The sequence below is a fragment of the Papio anubis genome, chromosome 17 (assembly GCF_008728515.1).
Source record: "Papio anubis isolate 15944 chromosome 17, Panubis1.0, whole genome shotgun sequence".
In the NCBI taxonomy this organism is placed as follows: domain Eukaryota; kingdom Metazoa; phylum Chordata; class Mammalia; order Primates; family Cercopithecidae; genus Papio; species Papio anubis.
This window is the reverse complement of record NC_044992.1, coordinates 23,266,357-23,281,901: the sequence shown is the minus strand read 5'-3', so window position 1 is coordinate 23,281,901 and position 15,545 is coordinate 23,266,357. Positions and strand designations below refer to the sequence as shown.

Here is a 15,545-nt window from a genome sequence, read left to right as displayed (position 1 = left end):
TAAAGAGCATTTGGCATGTTAGAGATTAGAAAGAAACATGTTACCAATTCAGATTATATCTAGATTTCTGCTGCTTCCTAAAAACCAACATTATGACCTTTAATTGTCTCACCAGCCAAACTGCCACATGTGATTTTGGAGATGGTATATTCAAAGCTAGGCATAAAAACCATCATATTCTTCATATAATGCTATGTTGTAGAACCAGGTGAGTTGAGAGACAGTTACTAATAATTAATTCTTGATTTTAGATGCAGGGCAGTAATTTAACTCATTGTAGTGTCACATTTCTATATCAATAACATGGACAATTTGTTTCTTTATGAGCTCCTACAGTTTGTATGTAGCCATCAAATGAAATAATATATGCAAGCATTTTTCAAACTGTATACTGTTATATAAATCTAAGGAGTTATAAACAGCCCATATTTCTTTTGGAGGTAGTCGAGACATAAAGCTACAGGGCATCTTGCTTCATGAGAATTCAAAGTTCACTAATAATTTCTATATATTTATCCTCATGACGTCAGAGTAGAGTAACTCAGGATGTGAACGGGGGTGATTATACCCAGGTTTTATGTGAAGAAACTAAAACTTACTGACAGTTGTGTCTTGTTCGGGTTCCACAGAATCAGAGAGAGAATTGGAATTCAAATCTCTTAATTTGACACAGATAGCTTCCCTAAAAGTATATATTACTTACAAAAGACAATCAGTTATTTGTAGGTCTCTTTGAGGTTCAGTTCTGGATCTCTAGTACAATAATGGAAATTATAGGTAATGTTGGGCCAGACTTGCTGAAACGAGAGTGAATTGTAGAACTTAAAACCTCAGGTTTGGCCGGGCGCGGTGGCTCAAGCCTGTAATCCCAGCACTTTGGGAGGCCGAGATGGGCGGATCACGAGGTCAGGAGATCGAGACCATCCTGGCTAACACGGTGAAACCCCGTCTCTACTAAGAAATACAAAAAATAGCCGGGCGAGGTGGCAGCGCCTGTAGTCCCAGCTACTCGGGAGGCTGAGGCCGGAGAATGGCGTGAACCCGGGAGGCGGAGCTTGCAGTAAGCTGAGATCCGGCCACTGCACTGCACTCCAGCCTGGGCGACAGCGCGAGACTCCGTCTCAAAAAAAAAAAAAAAAAAAAAAACCTCAGGTTTCTGATTTCCGAGAAAAGGGCAAGATGCAAATTTGTTTTGTCACCTTGGAGGGTTTCATGTCTCTCCAGGCTTGGGAAAAAGTGCTGCTACCAGCAAATCTGGATTCTGGGTTCTTTCAGAAGGGCTTTTTGTTGCTGCTGTTGTTACTGTTGTGACGGAGTGTTGCTCTGTCTTCCCAGGCTGGGGTGCGGTGGTGTGGTCTCAGCTCACTGCAACCTCTGCCTCCCAGGTTCAAATGATTCTCATGTCTTGGCCTGCTGAGTAGCTGGGATTACTGGTGCCCACCACCGTGCCCAGTTTTTTTTTTGTTTTGTTTTTTGTTTTGTATTTTTAGTAGAGACAGGGTTTCACCTGTTGGCCAGGCTGGTCTCGAACTCCAGACCTCAAGTGATCCGCCCACCTCGGCCTCCCAAAGTGCTGGGATTATAGGTGTGAGCCACTGTGCCCAGCCTTCTCAGAAGGGCTTTTCATCATACATCTTTATTAACCAAAAAGCCTGTATGACTTTGGCTGAGAAATAGTGTATGTAGATGGAATAGAGGAAGCATGTACTCTCCAGTTCACTGGTGCTTCCTGATCAAAGTATGTGACTAAGAGAGGATTATCATTATGTGGGCAAGGACAGACTGTGTGACAGAGCTCTTAACCTGCAATGAAGCATCTGCTTCAGAGAGAAATCTCGTCATATCTAAAGTAGAGTTTTGTGTATAGATGTGCTTTTACCTGTAGATAGGATCTATAATTTTCACCAGATTATCTCCAAGGTGTGTTTGCGTTGGCTTAAGAAGGATGGAGGTTTAAGCACAGAATCTGGAGCCAGACCACCTGGGTATGCATCCTGGCTAACCTATCTATATTGGCTGTGTCACAGTGGTCATTGACATTTAACCTGTCTGAGCCTCAGCTTTCTCATCTGTGAAATAGGGATAATAATTGGACCTATCTCATAGGGTTGTTGTGAGAACCATGCCAGGCGCATAAGAAGTGCTTAGAAATATTAGAGATCCCATTGCTACTCTTGTTAATGTTTTCTATAGACTAATGAGGGCAAGAGAACAAGAACATGAAGCTCCCTAACCTTTCCCTTCAAGAGGAGGGCATCTAACTTGCCCCATGGTTCCAGTTTCAGATCTCTAAATTCAGTGCCCTAGTGTGATCATTATGCTACATCACCAGTGTACTGGGTGGATGACCCATAGTGTGGGCTTAGTGTCATGAGAGAAAGCAGTGAAAGTGAATAAACCTAGTGCTGAGGAGAAACCATTAGCAGTAGCATCAACTCACATTTATTGATGGGATGCAAGGAACCGTGCATGGGCCATGGTGGAGTGAATGTCTCTGACCCTCAGAGGAATTTATACTTACTCACCTGTGACACAGGAAGGGGATTTGAAGAGGGCTGTGATGTGACAGAAGTGGCATTCATGGTGTGCTCCTCAGACTGTAAGATATAGAATAAATAGACCGAGAAAAGCAGAGAAGGGATGAATTTTTTTCCAAGAAGGCAGTTGACAGAAGAAGAACTAGGGAGTACCTTCCCTCAGTGGGGAGACAATAGGAAGACATGGAAGCTGAGGTGATTGAAAAGGGTGAGGGGTTGGAGAGAGCACCTTGGAAGCCCAGGACTAGAGGGCGTCAGGAAGAACATGGTGGTACATAGTGGAACAGCAGAGCAGACAGAAAATGGGTCAAGGAGAAAAGCTGTTGGGTTGGACTTAAGGTATTTTTTTGAAACTTTAGGAGGGGTCAGGGTGCAAGCCCAGCTATCCTATTATGCTCCATTGGCAGCATGTCAGTACTTCGTTCCCTCAAAGGCTACGTACAGTGGAGTTGCGAGGAATTGAAGCTGGGACAATTAAGACTGTACGTCTTGGCCCCATATGGTGTTTGTAACCTACTGTAAGAAAAAATCTGTAAAACATAAACACAAGAATAAGTGCAGAGTCACACACGGGATAAACTGCAAGGGAAGTGGTCAGTGACTGGAACTGTGAGGCCTCCGTAGGGATTCTTCAAGGGTGACCCTCTTTAGGGAGGATTTTAGGGGTGTGGCTTTTTTTCTGTAAAGGGAGAGGGAGGCCAGCCAGAGAAATGGTGGCTGAGAAGTGCAGCTCTTGGCATTTGGAGCATGCGTTGAACAGGTCAGAGGAGTGAAGCCAAGAAATAATGTGACTTGCCATTCATAGAGCTTTTGAGGAATGACCAACAAGCAGACTTTGTCTGAAACAAATAGGAGTAGCGATAGTTTGGGGTGAGAGAAAAGTCACTGAGTTTCAGTGGGAAAACAAGACCCTTGGATGGCATCTAAATTTGTGCTTTCCTCTCTGGGTTCGCCCTCAGAGATCCTGGAGAGCTGTGTGTGCCCTCAGGGCTGCCTGGCTCGTGCTCATTGGTCTAGAGAAAGAAGTCAGCCGGGAGGTGAACAGGCTGCTTCTGGGCTCCTTAGCAGAGGGCACTTCTCAGGCTGTGGACACTTCTGCTGACTGAACTTTGTGGTGGATGGGTTTAAAAAATACAAACCACAAACCAAAACAACTCCTTTTCTCTACCGCATTTTCCACCCTGCATTTTTCCTGGTATATTTACTGGGGAAATGGTACTTTCTAACCTTTGTTTCTGAAAGAGGCCACAAGTAATATCCGGCTATAAGAGTATCTCTTCTTTTATCAGCAAATGGTTTATGAATGTAAATGTGTCCTCACCACATAGCCAGAATTTTATGTTTGCTCTGGAGGAAGAAGAAGCCTCTTCTCAGATCACTGTTTCAAATGGCAGTCATACTTATAAGTGGTGGTTTTGGTTCCCTTCCTCTGGCCTTTTTTTTTTTTTTTTTTTTTAAAACATCCAACCCATCCTGTTATCTATCTTTCTAAATACATGCACTTAGAACACATGGTGTCTCTTGTCTCTTTGATTTAAACAGACAAAATAGCTAGCCAAACATGGTAGTATGCACCTATAGTCTTAGCTACCCAGGATGCTGAGGCAGGAGGATTGTTTGAGCCCAGGAGTTCAAGTCCGGCCTGGGCAAGATAGTGAGACTCCATCGCTAAAAAATAAATAAATAGAAGATACAAAATACATTATAAATGGACCCAACAAAAACTGGGTTCCTGTTTGTTGATATGGGATTTGTGAGCAGATGGAGTTGGTTTCAAAGTTAGGTACCTGAGCTAGACTAAGTGCTGTCTGTTGCTGAAGCCATAACTACCTCCCAAGTCTCTTTGCCCACAGAGTGCTCAACTGGAGGAAGCTGAGCCCAATGAGAAAGACGGAATTTGAATTTAAGACCTGGGTTTGATGTCGGCTTTACTTACTGCCCTCCTGTCTGACAGTATTGTTGTGAGGATTAAAATGAAAACCAGGATAGGGATGTGAAATTGCATTGTGAAGTGTAAAGTCCTCACAGAGTTTTGGGGGTATATATGTGTGCATTTTTTTGTTTTGTTTTCTAAAGTGTAATTCTTTTAGTAGATAATGAAATTACATCGTTCCAAAATCAAAATATAAAAAGATATATGAAAGAATTTTGTTTCCATCTCCGTCACTCTTCATTCCCCTGCCTCTCTCTTAGGTTATTATTTCTATTTCTGGTATGTCTTTCCTTGTTTTTTTAGTACTAACATTACACATATTTAAGTATATTATTGCCTCCTTTTCTTACACTAGTGGTAGCACACTAGGTCGCCTGCTCTGCATCTTGTTCTCACTTACAGCGTATCTTGGGGACATTTCCTTATCAGTACATCAGTATAGCTTCATTATCTTCCATTGTCTGGATCTAGCACAGTTTATGTAACCATTTCCCTTACTAATGGGACTTGAGTTGTTGCAGTCTTTTGCTATTACAAACAATATTGCAGTGGGTTATTATATATATGTACAGTGCTTAGAATAGTGCCTGGCACATGGTAAGTGCCAAATAAATATTAACTTTGTTGCACATAAATTCATATTGTATGCATGTAAGTATTGTGTATCTGTAGCATGAAGTCCCAGAAATGACATTGCTTAATGAAGAGGGTAAATGCATTTGTAATTTTTCTAGATACTGAAAAGGACAGATCTAACACCTCTGGACACCATTCCATAGGCAGTGTGTCATTTTGCACATTTGCAACATAACCTGTACAAATTCAAGGAAGTATTAGGTCATGCTTCACCCAGTGGATACCTAACAGAAGTGGTTGACAAATTATCACTACTTAATTATCTGTTGAAATTGTCTGGATTCATAGTTGGGGACTATGCCAAGGCCTTAGTGAGTAATGGAGTTTTTCGTTGAGAGTCTTGTTTCTGATGTTTTCTTATCGATTATCCTTCTTTTTTCTTGTATGTTTTTCATTATAATAGCAGAAAAATGTTTGTAAGCATAACACCAGTTAGAAACCAAAAAGAAAAAGATTAATAAATTTGACTTAATAAAAACAAAAATGGGCCGGGCACAAAGGCTTAACACATGTAATCCCAGCACTTTGGGAGGCCGAGGCAGGTGGATCACCTGAGGTCAGGAGTTTGAGACCAGCCTGGCCAAAGTGGCGAAACCCCATCTCTACTAAAAATACGAAAAATTAGCCAGGCGTGGTGGTGGACACCTGTATTCCCAGCTACTCAGGAGGCTGAGGCAGGAGAATCACCTGAACCTGGGAGGCAGAGGTTGCAGTGAGCTGAGATCACACCACTGCACTCCAGCCTGGGCTACAGAGCAAAACTCTGTCTCGAAACAACAGCAACAACAAATGTTAGTAGGCTAGAAAATATAAACTAAATTAGAAGGCAAATTACATAATAGGAAAAAAATGTTTGCAACCAATATAAATATAGAGTGTACTATAACTGATCACTATGAAAAAGAAGAAAGCTCCAATTTAAAATATGCAGAGGGCTAGGTATAGTGGCTCACACCTGTAACTCCAGAGGTTTGAGAGGCCAAAACAGAAGGATTGCTTGAGCCCAGGAGCTCAAGACCAGCCTGGGCAACATCGCAAGACCCCATCTCTATGAAAATTAAGAAAATTAACTGGGTGAGGAGGCGCATGTTCATAGTCCCAGCTACTTGGGAGGCTAAGGTGGGAGGATCGCATGTCCGCAGGAGTTTGAGGCTGCAGTGAGCTATGATTGTGTCACTCAGCCTGGGTAACACAGTGAGACTTTGTTTCTCTCTTTTTTTTTTTTTTGAGACAGAGTCTCACTCTGTCACCCAGGCTGGAGTCCAGTGGCACGATCTTGGCTCACTGCAGCCTCCACCTGCCTGATTTAAGCAATTCTCCTGCCTCAGCCTCCCAAGTGACTGGGACTACAGGCACGTGCCACCATGCCCAGCTAATTTTATGTATTTTTAGTAGAAATGGGTTTTACCCTGCTGGCCAGGCTGGTCTTGAACTTCTGACCTCGTGATCTGCCTGCCTCGGCCTCCCAAAGTGCTGGGATTACAGGCGTGAGCCATCATGCCTAGCCAGACCTTGTCTCTTAAAAAAAAAAAAAAAAAAAAAGAACAGAGTTCTCAGACACTTTAGAAAATAAAACTGTCAATAGCAAGCAAACACATAAAAGGAGAAAAGACTCAAATTGGATCCAAGAAGAAAGTTAGTAATTATGTATACCAGATATTGATTAGGATATAAGGAAATTTAATACAGTGAAGCATTGCTTAAGACAGGGATCTTTTCTGAGAAATGCATCATTAGGTGATTTTGTCATTGTGTGGACATCATGGATTGTACTTAGACAAACCTTGATGGTGTAGCCCATTGCCCCTAAGCTACAAACCTGTACAGCATGTTACTATACTGAATACTCTAGGCAGTTGTAACATAGTGCTAAGTGTTATTTGTGTATCTAAACATAGAAAAGGTACAGCAAAAATACCTTATTATAATCTTATAGAACCACTATCATATATGTAGTTCATTGCTGACCAAAATGTCACTACGCAGTGCATGAATGTAGATGATTAAGGGTGTGCACAAAGATTTACCTACAGAAATGTTTATAACAGTATTGTTTCTAAGCATGAAAAAACAGTCCGGATTCCAACAATAGGGGACTGATTAAATGTGTTTTGACTTAATCATGTAGATTCAGCACTTAAAAATTATGATGTAGATAGATGTATTTCATTATCAATAAGGAAAGAGATTAATTGGAAAACAGTATGTGTATTAGTTTGTAATACAAGGCCACCATGTAAGATGTCTCATTTTTATGAAATTTATAGCTTCTAGTACATATAGAAACTTTATCAAGGATCCATGTAAAATTTGACAGAGCTTGAGCATGTGTCCCAAGGTGGTGGGATTGTAGGCAGTTTAAAAATTATTTGTCTTCTCTTTCTCCTCCTTTCATGTTTCCAGAATTTTTTATGATGAGTCTCTGGGTAATTTTTAAGGAGTTAAAAAGCAGTGTAACATTTCAGAAATTTTGGAGAGAAAATCTCCTATCCCATGGCATAAAATTCTCAAGTTTTATTGCTGTTCATGGTTTTTTTTTCTCATGTACATCTATATTTGTAACGTAGTTGTAATTATACAGGATATGCCACTTTATTTTTATTACCTAAACATTTTTTCATGTTGCTACACAGTCTTTACAACTTCATTATAAAGTGATTCCTGTTCTGTGAGGTGGTTTCTCCCTGGTGATTGGGAAGCTTGAAATAGAAGACAAGTGCCAGTGAGATTCTGCTTTCCTTTCTGGGAGCCTTGTTTCAACCTTGAGTTCCGACCGCCAGGTGAAGGATTGGCAGGGACTGAATGAAGGGTTGGTGGTCCAGCTTCTTAGTTTCATGCTGCCAGACAGACCGTTAGAGCAGAACAGATACCTTCATTTTGTCACAACTTTTTAAAAAATGGCAAAAAATAACAGCCACATATAGTTTGTTAGTGAGGTGAAATACCTCATAGAACATAGACAACAAAGAATATAAAATATTTCTAATATGTTAAAATATAAGTATTTTATATTCTTTGTATTCTTTAGTCTGAAAGGCTTAAATCTTACATCTCTGGTGGAATTTCAGAAAGAAAAAAAAAAATGTTTTCTTAGGTAAAGTGTCTTTTTTCTCTTAAACTAGCCCATGTGAAACTCTTCTGTTTCTGAATGAATTTCATCTAACCTGTCTACAGCTATATTCACAGACACTGTTTTTCCCTTTACAGACCGACCCTACCCTTTCTGTTACAAAACACAGAAACATTGCCAGTGTTTTTTGGTTGGTTGGTTGGTTGGTTGGAGGTGTTTTGTTTTGAGGACTGTTCACTTTTCTTTCTTTCTCATTGCATGTAAACAAGACATTAAAGTTTAAACAAAATTTAATTTCACCTTAGTTCCTAAAGCTGACTTTCTTTATCTGTTCATCTATTTGTTTCCCTCAGTGTAACCTTGGGATCCCTGGAGCAGGTTTTTATTTTGTTTTCTTTTCTTTTTCCCTTGGAATGCTTGTGTCTCATGGCCAGTGGGCCTAAGGGTTAGGAACCGTACCTTCCCACAAATGAAAAGTGCCACCCGAATCCTGCCTGAGCCAGTGCTTTGCTGCTTCCTACACAGATTTCAGACATGCTGATCCTAATCTTCTCAGTCAAACTCCAAGACACACAGTGTCAACAGTTACGGCAGCCGCAAGTTCATTATCTACATAGGGCGCAATTACTTGGCAGCTACCTAGACTGTGAGGATTTTGTGGGTCCCCAAAGAACTCATATCCTGAAGAGAGAGACTAATCAAGGTGGGTCCTCTTGGCAGGGACATTGAAAGGGTGGATTACAATTGATAGGAATTTTAATTTGTGAGGACTTAATCTGATATGCTTTTGGAACAAGATAGTGTAGATGTACTTATTGTCCATATTCTGGGAGCATTCTTTGAAGATTCATTTGATTGTATGGTGATAGTATTGTTGAAAGGACACAGAATTTTATTACATGAATCTGCTTCTATCCTTCACCTGCCTAACTGCCCAGGGCTACTGCAAGTGTTTATTCAGCCTGCATTGTGGTGAGGGAAGGGATGACTAATGTCTCAAACAGTGCGGTGTTCCCTAGTGTTCCCTAGCCTGCTCTCCTGCTTGCTGAAAGCTCCTTTTTGGGAAGGCAGATGCTGAGTTTTCAGGAAGCACTCACTTAGGATGCAGTGTTTTAGTTTTAAATATATGCACTAGTTGACCTTTGAGCGGACAGAACTTTCATTGCCAGAACCTGGTGGCACTGGTGTGAGTGATGTTAATTAAGGGCCAGGTCCTGACACCAACAAAGCCAGAAAGTTTGGAATATATAATCAAGACAAGCCGGAAGTAGCACAGGCTGCAGAATGGGCCTGTACCCTCCTTCCGTCTCTTATCTATTGAAAGTAGGGGCCCTGGGTCCAGGAGGCCAGCTTATCAAGAGACAAGGATGCATTCCTTTATCTGCCTTGGTCGGAGCACTTGAACACTTTTACAGAGCACTCCCAACCCCCACCATTCCCACCCCCAAGGCAGGATCTCACTCTGTTAAGGCTGGAGTGCAGTGGTGTGAACTTGGCTCACTGAAACCACAGGCTCAGGCCACCACACTGGCGAATTTTTTTTATTTATTTTTATTTTTATTTTTATTTTTTTAAAATATTTTTTGTAGGGATGGGGTTTCGCCATGTTGCCCAGGCTGGTCTTGAACAACTGGGCTCAAGCAGTCCACCTGCCTCGGCCTCCTAAAGTGCTGAGATTATAGGTGTGAGCCACTGCTCCTGGGCTCCAGTGTTTTTGAGGGTAAATGTATGCGATGCCACATCAGGATGATCTGTCTCTGACTTCTGTCAGAGGTGAAAAACAGGATTGGGCATAGATGACTTCACAAATCAATTGTGTTTTCAGGTTAAATAGTGCCCTTTGTCACACCATTTAGCATACAAAATTAGACTTACCACTATAGTTGCCTTTTAATTATTTAAACCAGTCTTGCCTCAAGAGCAACAGTTCTCCCTAGGGCCCTTTCAGGGGGTGTGCAGGGTCTGCCCTTGAGCAACGTATCTGTGTGAGGCTGGATTTCCTTCATCTGCTTCAACCAGAACAACATACTGCAACAGATTAAACACAGATGCAGATACTGGAATTCAGCTGTCTTCTACAAATCCAGATATTAAAATGTAAAACAATGCCACTTTTCTAACTAAAAATATTTTTTTACAGAATATAATTATTTTTTCCTTAAAGTATATTGTTTATATTCATTTTTCATACTTATTTTTAAATGAATTAATATTTTTAGCTTTCTGTTTTAGTTTCTGGTATAGTAAGTTATGATAGATATTAGTCCACATAAAGAATGTTTTAGGTCCTTAATAATTTTAGGAATCTAAAGGGCAGGGCTTGAGGCCAAGAGGCTTGAGAACTGCTGCACTAGGGGACCCTCTTGGTAGAAACACCTACTTCTCCTTTCCCTGGGTCCTGTGTAGTGGGAAATGGTATAGCACAGGTCTAGGTTGATACAAACTTTCAGAGAAAAATGGCTCTGGTGTTTACTGTAAAACAAGTATCAGATACAGTCAGATGACAGTCGTGGTGCTGATGGCCATTGCTAGTCCAGGTAGCCCTTGGATGTGTGTGCCTGCATTGCTCTTGATTCAGTACACATCGTTTGCTCTGTGTTCTGTCTGTGACCCAGCAGCCCATTCTTGTTAAATATATGGACTTCAGTCTTTCACATTAATTTTGCTCTTCTTATTAGCAATGGCTTGGGTAAAGCATTTTTTTCCAATTTAAGTTTTTTTGGAGATCTGTTCCTGAAAGAACAGATTTGTTTGTTTTTGTTTTTTTAACTTTCAATCGTTTTGGGGGAAGAGGTGGGTTTTGTTTACATGGATAAGTTATTTAGTGGTGATTTCCGGGACTTTGGTGCACCCAGCACCTGAGCAGTGTACACTGGTATGTTGTCTTTGTTTTATCCCTCCACCCCTCCCACTCCTCCATCCTGAGTGCCCAAAGTCCATTATGTCATTCTTATGCCTTTGCATCCTCATGGCTTCGCTCCAACTTATATAAGTGTTTTCCATTCTTGAGTTACTTCATTTAGAATCATGGTCTCCAGTTCCATCCAAGTTGCTACAAAATACATTATTTTTTTCCTTTTTATGGCTGAGTGTAATATTCCACAATATGTAAATGTCACATTTTCTTTATCCACTCGTTGGTTGATGGGCACTTAGGTTGGGTCCATGTTTTTGCAATTGTGAATGGTGCTGCTATAAGCATGCGTGTGTGCATGTGTCTTTTTCATTTAATGACCTCTTTTCCTTTGGGTAGATACCCAGTAGAGGGATTGCTGGATCGAATGGTAGATCATTAGTTCTTTAAGAAATCTCCATACTGTTTTCCTTAGTGTTTGTACTAGTTTATATTCCCACCAGCAGTGTAAAAGTGTTCCCTTTTCACCACATCCACGCCAACATCTATAATTTTTTTGCTTTTTAATTATGGCCATTCTTGCAGGAGTAAGGTGGTATCACATTGTGGTTTTAATTTGCATTTCTCTGATAATTAGTGATATTGAGCATTTTTTCATGTGTTTATTGGCTGTTTGTTTGTGTATCTTCTTTTCCAGATTGTCTATTCATGTCCTTTGCCCATTTTTTGGTGAGATTTTTTTTTCTTGCCAATTTGTTTGAGTTCCTCGTAGACTCTGGGTGTTAGTCCTTTGTCGAATTCATGGTTTGTGAAGATTTTCTACCACTTTGTGGGTTGTCTGTTTACACTGCTATTTCTCTTGCTGTGCAGAAGGCTTTTAGTTTAATTAGGTCCCATTTATTTATGTTTTTGTTGCATTTGCTTTTGGGGTCTTAGTCGTGAATTCTTTGCCTAAGCCAATGTCTAGAAGCGTTTTTCCAATGTTATCTTCTAGAACTTGTATTGGTTTCAGGTTTTAGATTTCAGCCTTTGACCATCCTGAGTTGATTTTTGTGTAAGGTGAGAGATGAGGATCTGGTTTCTGAAGGGGAATTTGTGTTGGCCTAGTGGAGCCTGAGATGCAGGTTAATCCTCCTTATGGAAGACGACGATTACTAGGATGGGTACCCGATGACACCACACTTTTTCTCTCAGCTGAGCTCTCAACCTTAAATGGGGCATTAGTGCCAGGACACCTCTGTATAGTCCTAACCCACTGGAGAGGCCTTCCTAAGGAGAACAGGTTAAGCAGATGTCTCATTCTTCTAGTTCTGCCTGATCCTCATCATAGATTTCCTCCTAGGAAAGCAAGGACTGCTTGATCATTTCACTCCCACAGTATCATCTGCAAATAAGTGCGTATCTAGGAATGATGACATGACCCTATCAAAATGCTCACAGCATTCTACCTGATTGTTGTAGGAGTGTGTGATAGAAAGGAATGGGGGAGAACAGCCATTGACACTGGTAGGGTAAGAAGGGAAATGGGGTGCTTGCCCTTCTGACCCTAGAAATTTATGCCCTAGATGTGGCTGTATGAATGAGAAGTTTTTCTGCCTCCCTACTAGTATACAGGTAGTCACTCACCATCACCAAGGCAGCTGAGGAAGAGAGCAGCAGCACAAGATCTGGTGTTAAGTTAGCCTTGGGTCCAAGGCTCAGCTCCAAACCTCACCATGTGACCTGGGCACATCACCTAGTTACTCTAAGACCCAGTTTTCTAATTTTTCTAAAAATAGAGCCATGCCTGTCCTGTCTGCTTCACAGAATTGCTAATAAGGTTTTAAATTAAATGAAATTTACAGATGGGAAAGCTGAAAAATATGTATGAATATCAGTTTTGTAAAAGGTTTATCCTACAAAAAGGGTTTCTGCTCTTTGCCCCTTGCCATCTGTACTCATAAGTCTTCTGTTTTTTTTCTCCAGGTTACCTGTGCATGACAGATGAGTGGTTCTCTGAGTATGTCTACGAAGTGGTGGTGGACAGGAAGCATGTCCCTGAAGAGGTGCTAGCTGTGTTAGAGCAGGAACCCATTGTCCTGCCAGCGTGGGACCCCATGGGAGCTTTGGCTGAGTGATACTGCCTCCAGCTCTTTCCTCCTTCCGTGGAACCTGACGTAGCTGCAAAGGACAGATCCAGGGACTGAAGCCAAAGTTATGCAAGGGACTATGTGTTGCCACAGGACACAGTCAGATTTCCAGTCTCCACCAGGAACCTCTTTGGGAAGTGTGGTTTATGCTGAAACAGAATACTCTTAAAGAAAAAAAGGAGGGGGAAAGATCAGGTCATACTCTCTACTCTCCTCATCTCTTAACAGCTCAGGATCTCTTAGCATTTTAATCAGATGTAATTGTTTGTCTTTAACTGTCAAAAAGTTTGGTTCTGTGTCTGTGTTTTAATAAGACAAGAGAGGATGAGCGATTGAGGTGTATGGAGAGAAAACAGACCTAATGCTCCTTGTTCCTAGAGTAGAGTGGAGGGAAGGTGGCCTAAGAATTGAGCTCTCGGAACTGCATGCTGCTGGACAGTATCACTGTCTTTCTTAGATGGCAGTCACTGAATTCCATTTTTTCAAGGTAATTTCTGGTGCCTCTAATAGCCCAAAAATGGGAGGTTGATCGGGTCTGACATGATTCCTTCCTGTTCTGAACTGTGGGGTGTGCATCTCTGCTTGAGTCAGGTTTGAGTAGAGGCTTAGAGACAGTTGGGTGAGAACAACCAAAATCTTATCATGGTCTCAGTTACAATCATTAGGGGGAGCTCTAGCCAAATGGTTTAACTTCTGCCTTTGGAACTGGGGATTGGGTGGGCAGGAAAAGGTGATATCCATTCTTTCTGATAACTAGATGGTGCTGAGAAGCTTTTGAATAAAAACTTTGCTAAATGAAAATAAGCTGATTTATGGGATCTGTCTAAGAAGTGTTTGTTTAACTACCAAAGAGAGCAGCCAGGTGGCTGGCTCATGTTCTTGAAAGTGAAAAACAGGAAAAGGGCTTTTCCCTCCTCATCTTCTCCGCAAGATGTGTGCTCTTTCCCAGACTGCCGGTTCTCACCGGCATCTGCAAAGGGCTTCCAAGTGCCTGTTTAAGGACTGTTCCCTACCATGTAAATGTTCTGCCCAGATCCAGGGTCCCTGAAAGGGTGGGGAGTGAGGCTCTGTTGGGCCCAGCCTTAGAATAGGTCAGTAAGTTATCTTACTGAGATTGGCCCACCCTTTCAAGAACAAGGGTGAAATAGAAGACATTTTCACAAAAAAAACTGAGTTTGCCCCAACAGAAGGGAAGTGATCATATGGAAGGGTTGAAATGTATCAAGGAATGTAGAATAAAGAACATGATTGTTATGTGGATCAGCTACACAAAAAGCAACTATAGATGAGTCTTACAGGGTTTGAAAAAAGGTGAAACTAAAATCCATGAAGGTAGCAGATAACTAGGGAGGGGAGGTAATAGGAATGAACATACTCTAAGATCCTTGGGTCTTTCAGGAAGAAGATAAATACATTGTTTAACTTCAGACTTTGGTATGTAAACATGTGTGCCAAAAACTTCTGTAGTATCTACTAAAAATAAGCAGAGGATACAGTTTCCAGTCAAGATAAATAGAATGGAAAAATGCAATCAGTCCATAAGAAGACAAGATAGGGTAGAGAAAGAAAAGGCAGGACAAATAGAGCATCCAAAATAAGATACTAGAGAGAAATCTAAATGTGCCAATAATTATATGTAAATGGACTAAATGTTCCAGAAAAAAAGAAAAAAAAAAAAAAAGCCAAACTGGATTTTTAAAAGAAATCCAGCCATATGTGATGACAAGAGAGAGACATAGGCAACCTAGAATATAAGAAAGGATGGAAAAGATACATCAGGCAGATACTAACCAAAATAAAACTGAGAAGTTATATTCATAACCCACAAAATTAAGGCCACTCCGAATAACGAAACAGACGGTCTAATTCCAGGGTATGCTATTTGCATAACTGTAATGTGAATGTCCTCCCTAGAGCTGTGGAACACCGCAGCCCTGGAAACAGGCCTTAAGACGAAAAGCATTACTACAGATAGAACCACTACATAATGATACGCTTACCCAATTCTTCAGAAAAACGTAAAGATTCTAAGTTACGTACCTAATAACATTGCCTCAAAATATGTAAAACGAAAACAGCTATATGGAAAAATAAGAAATCCAACATCATAGTGGGAGATTTTAATATACTTCACATAGACCAAGCAACAAAAAATTCAGGTAAGTATGTAAGAGATTTAAGCATTTAGCGAGTTTGGTAAAATGGACATGTGTAGAAGACCACATCTTCATCCTGAAAGCGCAGACGTGTGGAAACCAATGACCGAGCATAAACCTGTTTAAAAAAAAAAATGCATCTAACAACTGCACTTTCATGTTGATCACATATGGAACTTTTTCAAAAATTGACCACACGCTGAACAGTAGAGTCAACCTCAACAAATTTG

The 15,545-nt window shown here is 41.0% G+C and overlaps 1 protein-coding gene across 2 annotated transcripts in view; it reads left to right on the top strand.

The window, feature by feature from the left end:
• The window catches only part of BLMH (bleomycin hydrolase), a 45,784-nt gene extending 31,807 nt beyond the window's left edge, over positions 1 to 13,977 (top strand). The window contains exon 12 of one of the 2 annotated variants that reach the window (XM_003912555.4): positions 12,996 to 13,977. In XM_003912555.4, the coding sequence (XP_003912604.1) occupies positions 12,996 to 13,147 (152 nt within the window). In that variant the 3' untranslated portion in view covers positions 13,148 to 13,977. The remainder of the gene's footprint in view (positions 1 to 12,995) is intronic. The other variant, XM_021928891.2, reaches the window with a different exon arrangement.
• The last annotated feature ends 1,568 nt before the right edge of the window (positions 13,978 to 15,545 follow it).